General features: G+C 33.7%; 1 protein-coding gene across 1 annotated transcript; it reads right to left on the bottom strand.

The window, feature by feature from the left end:
• LOC137721415 (BON1-associated protein 2-like) lies at window positions 1–929 on the bottom strand. Its single transcript, XM_068460507.1, has one exon. The coding sequence runs from the start codon at window positions 822–824 to the stop codon at window positions 288–290; it is 537 nt and encodes a 178-aa protein (XP_068316608.1). The 5' UTR covers window positions 825–929; the 3' UTR covers window positions 1–287.
• Window positions 930–9,528: the final 8,599 nt, after the last annotated feature.

The following is a 9,528-nucleotide window of genomic DNA, read 5'->3' on the forward strand; positions in this document are numbered from 1 at the left end:
TTATGTGTTACTAATAAAAATAAGAACATTAATCAACACTGCTAATTTAGTCATCAACAACCACGCTTTATAATTTATAAAATATAATTTAAATAAATGGTCTCTCTAACACTACTCTTAATGAGAAAAATCTAAATCCTCTAATATTTACACACAAAATTGTGAGTGGGACTCAAAAGAAAAAGAAGTTTGCACATAACTAAGCGCAATAACGTTCTAGCTTTCATACAGCCGGCCATACTTAATGAGATAATGTTTTGTTATTGTTGGTTTCTGCAGGTGAATCTTCAATAATTTTTCTGATAAGCACCGTACCAAACGGGAACTCCTATCGCAACGCCGCCGCCAGAATTATTGTTCCCAGCCGCCGGAAACCCCATTTTCGAGTGAGACGACGTCGTTGAACTTGAGCAAGCGTACATCTCCGGAACCTTCATTCTCACAGAAATATTAATAATCCCATTCCTCTCCCCCATGTGATCCCTCAGCCTGTAACTCAAAAAATGCAGGTAACCCTCCGGCACGTACCCACCTACAAAATCAGACGCCGGGATCGACGCCGTCCCGATCGTCCTGACGCCGTACGACGTCTTGCATTGGACCTCCACCGTGATGGACCCCGAGTGAGTTGGCATGTCGAGCACGAGCTTCTCGTTCCATCGAGGGTAGGAGCCGCCTTCAGTTTCCATTTCCGTGGTGCGAAACTGACTGTTGGTGTCGGTCCGGACGGTGACGGAGGCAATTTTCTTGATGGGTTTTCGATCTAATTTCAGATTCTCGGCGGAGATGACCGTGATCTCGAGCGTCCGGGAACTGGCTGCCATGGTGGATGAAGAGTGCGCGTTGAGAGGAACTAGGTGTGGGTAGGGAGGGGTTATATTGGAATAGGGGATGGGATTGTCTGCCCTCCGCTAACCATCCCTTTTCCATCCTATCGTTCAAATGCACAATTACGTAAAACGACATCAATATTTTATATTGATTTTGTTTTATAAATATAATAAGATAAAAAGTAATATAAATATAAAATAGTGACCTAACTTAATCGTAACCATTCAAATAGAAAAAGATAATAAGTGGAGGGCAGACAATCCCATCGTGGAGTAGGAGCGTTGAGGAAGGGTGCGAGAAAGGAGAGAGCAACAGCCACGTTTCTTCTCTGGAATCCGAACTGGACTACTATACAAAAATACGCGCCGTATTTTGAATGGATAAGAAAGTGAGTGGGACAAGTGCAATTCCTATTTGGGTTTGGGTGGTTTCCAAGTTGACTTTTGGGCCTTTAAATGGGTTATGAGTTTTTTAAGAGATAAACTTTTTTGTATTTATATATGTATGTATAAGTTACCGTAAATTAATTAACTTGTTGTAACTGCTAAATAAGAACGTATGGTAGATGGTAACAATGCTCAATGTGTGGAGGATTATGTTTCATGAAGTATTAGGCATAAGTAGACAAGTTTTTTAAAAGAGTTATATTAGGAGTAGTCGCTCACTTGTGTTGGTGTGAGTATCAATGTGATATTTTTTTTTTCGAATAATTTTGTTAGAGACATCTGTCTACGCATCATTGGTGTAGGTTTCATGGTAAGGCTGGTACAAATCTACAACATTTTGACAAAGGAACATGATCCTAACTGTATTATTTTTGTGAGAATCCTAAAGATCAGTTCATATTTTCCTTTGACAAAGAATTATGCCGGGGACATGTGGACTGCAAGAGTCTTTTATTACTATTGAATGGGTGCGGGGCAGCCTGTCGGCACATCGTAAATGAGTTGTGTAAGCATAAAAGTCGAGAAAAAGGTGCGGGCGTAGCTGTATATGTCATTTCAAGATTTCGGCTGCACGAGATGTGCATTGACTTTATAATCAGAGAGAGAGTTGCCTGGTGTCGTGTTTCATACAACATGAATTTTTTTGGTTCCTGTCCTTGTGCGCACTTTGGATTCATTATGAAAAACAAGCGGCTATGCACAAACTTGCGGCTCCACTTTGGATTATTTTTCAACAACTTCATAATTCTTATGACTTGATAATATAAATTATTTGGGAGAATAAGATATTACATTCTCGCATGACAAAATAAATATACGAGAGAGACTTTATTTTTAAAAATTTATCGAGATTTTATGTAATAAAATTTAACGCTTGGTAAAAAGTAATTAAGGGCATCTTCAAAGAAAAAAATACAAATTAGAGATGCAAAAATTATATTTACATTCCATTTTACATTATTTGCATATGCAAATGAAGAATCTACTTCAATGAGAATGTAAATTTGTGATCCCAATTAATTTTCTTTCTTTGATTAGTGGGGGACCTACACTAAAAATGTAAAGTTGTGAATGACAATGAATGATGTATTGGATTACTTGTGTTGTAAGCCACTTGTTTATCGAGTTGTTAACAATTTAAGTAATCTGATAGTCCTAATGAAATAAAGATTATGGAGTCTTATCCTTTGCAATTGACCTAAAGAAATCTGATGGATTTCGCGACTTTCGTAGCTGTTAATAGGCCGGCTAATAAGGAACCCCAATGGTATATAAATACTAGGTTAAGTCCCTGCTTCCATACGTTGAATTCCTCAGAATACTAAAACCTATTCATATAGTAGAGGGATATTTTGGAGTATTGGAAGGATAAGGCAACCTTGTGAACTCATCTTTTGTCATCTGGAAGAGTCATGTCTTTCGTATTCTACAGATAAGTTCAATATATTTAGTTCATCTCTATTTTATATTGATTTGTTTGTTCGTGATCCTAATGTCTTATTATTGTGATTTCAGAATATGTCTTACATGTGGTATCAGAGCCGCACAACACGTTTAGGGTCTGATATAAAGGTATAAGCAAAATTGTTTATTGAAGATGATTCACATACTAAAGAAAATTTGCTTATCGTTTTGGTTGGATGCCTTCTACTGTTCCATCTCATGAAATTTTTTTTTGATGCCTTCGCAATTTTGTGTTGGTGTGCAATGATTTTTCGTGGTTAATAATATATTTATTGGTCTGGGTGGTGACTATGCACACTGCTACCGTTGAGTAGTTTTCATGAAATTTAATTATTTATTTTTATGAGAAAAAGGTGCGGGGCAGCCTGTCGGCACATCGTAAATGTGTTGTGTAAGCATAAAAGTAGAGAAAAAGGTGCGGGCGCAGCTGTATATGTCATTTTCAAGATTTCGGCTGCACGAGATGTGCATTGACTTTATAATCAGAGTGAAAGAGAGTTGCCTGGTGTCGTGTTTCAGAGCAACTCCACCGTAGGTGGATGCTCGGGGGACAGGTCCAAGGTCCTCTCGACCGGCTCCAGCGTGAAGGAGCCCGCGTGGAGGTGGAGGCCCGAGCTCTAGGTCCGTGAAGAATTGCCAGCCTGAGAGCCCGAGTGGATGTGACGCCAGGGCTGATGTCAGCCTGGCGTCAGGCCTTTTTTTAATTTTTTTGTCAGGCGCATGCACCCCACTCGTGCGTGGGAGCGCGTCGCCGACACAATTTCAGAAAAATCAACTCCCTTTTCAGATTCAAAAGTTACAGTTGGGAAGCCACGTGGCTTCCCACGGTCCGTTCGATCTCAACGGCTCTTTAACTTGGACCGTTCGATCTCAACAGTAAAAAAAAAAAAAAGTCTTATTTAATATCCACCGTTCGATCTGAGATCAACAGTCGATATTAATATGCTTTATAAATAAATAAATAAATAAATAAAAGAAAAAATAGTTTTAAAATTAAGAAAAGTTACTGTTGTGGCACGTGGCACAATCTGGAGTGTTGGAATTCAAATTTTTTAATATCCAACGGCAAAGATTAATTAGTTGAATAAAAATTTAAAAAAAATTGTAAAAAAATTGTAAAAAATTCGAAAAAAAATTGTTTTTACTTTTCTATAAATACCTTCTCATTATCATCTACCTTACACCACATATTTTCTCAACTACTTTCAATCACATTCCTTTCTTTCTCTCAAAGTTTCAATCCATTTTTTTTCAACAAAATGACTACTGATGCAGGTACGAATTGGTCGCTTCTTGAAGATGTTGCGTTGTGTACTAGCTGGGTTGAAGTTACTCATAGTTCGCTTACGGGTAATGAGATGCAGTTGCAAGAAATGTGGAGTCTTATTCATACCAATTATCTTGAGAAAATTGGTGGGAAAAGAACCAAAGAGTCGATGTCCAGTCGTTGGAAATTACTTGGCCAATCGTTTAGTACGTGGAGAGACGCCTTGGCACGAGCTAGTAGTAATATTCGAAGTGGGGAAAATTACTCGGATCAGGTAACAATATATTATTTATTTGTTTGTACTATACCCAAATTTACATTATAATTATTTATTTGTTACCTACTTACATTATAATTATTTGTTTGTATTATTTATTTGTTACCTATTTTCATTATAATTATTTCTTCTCCTGCATTGTGTAGGAACTTCAAGCACAAGCTTGGTACGGTGCCAAAACCAAAAGCAAAAATAAATCATTCAACCGGTGGCGCAACGAGTACGATTAAAAATCCATCACCAATAATTGTATGTTCGGATAATGACACGTGGCGCAACGAGTACAATTAAAAATCTTATCGGAAATCCATCCCCAATAATTGTCTTTTCGGATTTTATGACAAGTGGCGTAACGAGAACGATTAAAAATCTTATCCGAAATTACAAATAAAATTATTTTGTATTATTTAATAAAACTTCGGATAATGATACGTGGCGCAACGAGAACGATTAAAAATCTTATCCGAAATTACAATTAAAATTATTTTGTATTATTTTATAAATAAAAAAATACTAATATTTTATTGCCTATTACCATGGCTATTGAAGTGTAACGATGGAGATACAAAAGGCAATTACTGTTCACTAGGTGGATTGAATAGTGAATAGCCTGGGAGGAGGGCTCCAACGCTGAAGTTGCTCTCATACAACGTGAGCTTTTTTGGTTCCTGTCCTTGTGCGCACTTTGGATTCATTGTGAAAAACAAGCGGCTATGCACAAGCTTGCGGCTCCACTTTGGATTATTTTTCAACAACTTCATAATTCTTATGACTTGATAATAGAAATTATTTGGAAGAATAAGATATTACATTCTCGCATGACAAAATAAATATACGAGAGAGACTTTATTTTTAAAAATTTATTTAGGGCATCTTCAAAGAAAAAATACAAATTTGAGATGCAAAAATTATATTTACATTCCATTTTACATTTTTTGCATATGCAAATGAAGAATCTACTTCAATGAGAATGTAAATTTGCGATCCCAATTAATTTTCTTTCTTTGATTAGTGGGGGACCTACACTAAAAATGTAAAGTTGTGAATGACAATTAATGATGTATTGGATTACATGTGTTGTAAGCCACTTGTTTATCGAGTTGTTAACAACTTAAGTAATTTGATAGTCCTAATGAAATAAGGATTATGGAGTCTTATCCTTTGCAATTGACCTAAAGAAATCTGATGGATTTCGCGACAAAGATATAGTATCATGGTGGGACTTAAACACTTAAGTGTTAGGGTTTGACTTTCGTAGCTATTAATAGGCCGGCTAATAAGGAACCCCAATGGTATATAAATACTAGTTTAAGTCCCTGCTTCCATACGTTGAATTCCTCAGAATACTAAAACCTATTCATATAGTAGAGGGATATTTTGGAGTATTGGAGGGATAAGGCAACCTTGTGAACTCATCTTTTGTCATCTGGAAGAGCCATGTTTTTCGTATTCTACAGATAAGTTCAATATATTTAGTTCATCTCTATTTTATATTGATTTGATTTGTTCGTGATCCTAATGTCATATTGTTGTGATTTCAGAATATGTCTTACATGTGGTATCATAGCTGCACAACAAGCTTAGGTTCCGATATAAAGGGATAAGCAAAATTGTTTATTGAAGATGATTCACATACTAAAGAAAATTTGCTTATCGTTTTGGTTGGATGCTTTCTACTGTTCCATCTCATGAAAATTTGTTTTGATGCTTCCGCAATTTTGTGTTGGTGTGCAATGATTTTTCGTGGTTAATAATATATGGATTGGTCTGGGTGGTGATTATGCATACTGCTACCGTTAAGTAGTTTTCATGAAATTTAATTATTTATTTTTGGCTTTCATTTAATTATTAAGAGTGGGTTTGTTTTGGTTCGACTAATCGCGCTCTTGTGATATGATTCTGGGGTTTTTCTTGCTTCCGCGAGAAGATCGTGTCATCTTTGTTGTGATTTTTCCAATTATATGAATCAAGTGTCTTTAAATAAATTATCTATCTAATGCCAAAATAAAGAACTAGGAAAAGGGATTGTTGAATCTGGGCAATGAGGTTTTTCTTCCATAACCATGCTTCTGTTTTCTGCAAATTTTTTCTTGCAATTTTTTCTTTATCACGTTTACCTGGGCATCAAGATAAACTGAACAACTCTAACAAGGTTTGTTGTATGCTTTTGATTTATTATATAATTTTCTGATTATTAATTTAGTTGATAAATATTACCGGTTTTTATTTGATTATTTAAAAAAAAAAAAGAGGTTGAAACATGCGAACAGTAAAGGGTTTCTCCCTCGCGTGAGGGTTTCTGTTCATCAATGCCCATCTTTCACCAACCTCCTTCAATCACTGTAATGCTCGAATTAAAGCTTGAAATTTCGGGGTATTCCCGCGAAGGCATGAAACTGCTTTTCATAAATTATTGCAATTTGGTTGAATTGAAATTAAGCTTTTTGTTTCAACCGAATTGATTTTGTGATATTATAATTGAGAAGTTGAAAAACTATCTTGTTGTTTCTGAGCAAATATAGTGTTTTCATTTGGGATTAATTCAATTTTGCATTTTTCGATTCTTATCCTTATAGTGCATATGCAAATGAATAAGTTTTGGTTCTTGGTTATTTCTCTATGAAATGATAGTCGCTTCTATTGTTGCAATGAATATTACTTTTAGTATTCTATATAACTGATGTAATTTTCGTAAGGAAAACCATTCATGACAACAACCTGGGCTTGATAGACTTCCACAACTCCAAATATTATGAAATTCGATCATGTCGTAATATTAAATGGATTGTAGATGCTGGTATTTTTCCACGTTTTTGGGACAAGAAATGGATTTATGGTAAAATTTTAAGTGTGATACCATGTTGCTGGAATTCTGCAGACTTCTGCAGAATAGTCTGTTTGTGATATTATTTTGATATATCAATGTAACTCATAAATTCATGAAATTTTAGTATGATATATATTGAGATGTTTTTTTTTTTAAATATGAAAATTTTTACGAGCATTGGTTTGAAAATGAATTATTGATGATTTTTTTAATCTTGAGACTGTACTGCAGAATTTATGTGGTTTCTGCAGCACATTCCATTTAGATTTTATTTTTAGCCCACTTGTAAAATTGAAAAAATTATGGAATTTTGAGTGACAGTAAATTTATATGTTTACTTCATTTCTGGAAATTTTCATGCACATTGGAGCAAGATTGAACTTTTGGTGAATTATTTAGTCTTGGGTATGTTTTGCAGAATTTCTGTTGTTTCAGCAGCACAACTTATTTCGAATCTGTTGTTAGTACACTTGTAAAATCTCAAAAAATTATGAAATGTTGGGAAATAACATATTTTTATGTTTACTTTGTCTGAAAATTTTCATGCATATTGGATGAACCATGAATATTTGGTGAATTTGAAATCTCAGGTCGGTACTGAACATTTTCTGCAGTTTCTAAAGCACCTCTCTTTTCGAATTCATGTTTGGGTCACTTAAAATTTTTAAAAATCATGAAATTTTGCAAAATAGTAGCCATATATGTCTTGTGCATACCTAAAAATTTTCATGACAATCTAAAGAGAATTGAGTTTTTAGTGAATTTGCAAACTAAAGTAGTACTGTTGAATTTTGGTACTTCAAAACTAGTTTTGTTATGTGATATTGTATCACTGATTTGTGCACATCTATTGGTACCGATAATTATACAAGTTTATGGTTCCAAGATGTCCTTATTTCATGCAAATTCTCAATACTAATGACTTTTATAGACAACATTGATTAAATTTAAAGAAGTATTGATTTATTTTGCTTAAACCAATGTTTTGTTTGGTCATCAATTCAGATTATGATGACAATTGTCTTTCGAGAGAAAATTGGAAAGTGGCATCAGTTTACTAATTGATCATTTTGGTCCTTATTGAATAACTGAATAATCATGTTTCCTCTTTCGAGAACTCTATTGTTCAATGTCAACAACGACATACTTTTGTGTTTAATTGAATCTTTTGAGAATCATTGAATATCCAACAAAACGGTTATTTAATACTGTTCTAAAGGATTATTTTGAAAAATTAGAATTCTAATTTATATGGTGAATACTTTTGTCCCAATGGGAATTTCAGGAAATCACTCACCAATTATAAATTAGTATTATAGCAAATCATAAAGTACTTCTAACATATTTTCATCTGGCCAAAGTTATTGAAGCTATATGTATTTTGTGTATTTTATGTTTTGGCTAGCTATGTAGGTATTTTCTTTGCATGATTAGTTTCTGCCCAAAGGTGTAACAATCATGCAATTTGAAGTTGGTTCGATCCTCCACAACTCAACTACTTCCATGATGAATCTTGCAGAATCGAGAATGAGTAGGTAAATTTGCCAATCTTTTGCCTTAATTTTATGTGAATTCTAAATTGGATTAAAATTATTGTTGAAAAAATGATGTTGTTGAGATATCTATGTGTTTACTTTAATCGACTTTGTTTTAGAATTAAAACATAAATTTTGAGTTTGGATTCTCTTATTAGGTTTCATTTTAATTTATGACCTAATCTTTAACACATATGTGGGTCTTCTCTCATACACTAAAATAAAATAAAATTTGTAGTCATTGCATAAGTTTTTATGGAACTTTTAATTCTATCCTACTTTAAAAATAAAATAAAAAATAAAAAAAATTATGTATTTGATCTTTATTGATTCAACTAGCCTATATTTTGTTATATGAAAACCACTTTCTCTAGTGTTTAAACTTGCAATTTTGAGTGTTTGCCCAAGTGGGAGAAGTAATGTATTATGGGCTTCATACTCATCAATTTTGCATGCTTTTAATGGTCATGGTTTTGGTAGATAAAACGTATATTATCATACTTGTTTATATTTTATTTGTTATATATGCAACTAATCTTGCAGGAACTTCAAAAAGGGTTAATGAGTATATTTTGCTCAAAAATGTTTTGTTTATTAATTCTTGTTTGTTGTTCAAGAAATTGGACTTGTGATTTATATGTTATTGAGGAATAATTAATTTGCTCAAAAGTGTTTTCTTATTCAGTACAACTATAAATCAATGTATAGTGAAACATGGAATTGACAAGATTGTATATACTTCATCTGCTCAAAAGTGTTGAAGCTATATACATTTACCCTTGTATTTTATGTTTTAGCTCTGCAAACCTAATATAATTAGTTTTTGTCCAAAGATGATTTTGGAATTATATGCTTTTGATGTGATAAGAAAACATTTAGTT

The sequence above is a fragment of the Pyrus communis genome, chromosome 16 (genome assembly GCF_963583255.1).
Source record: "Pyrus communis chromosome 16, drPyrComm1.1, whole genome shotgun sequence".
NCBI lineage: Eukaryota > Viridiplantae > Streptophyta > Magnoliopsida > Rosales > Rosaceae > Pyrus > Pyrus communis.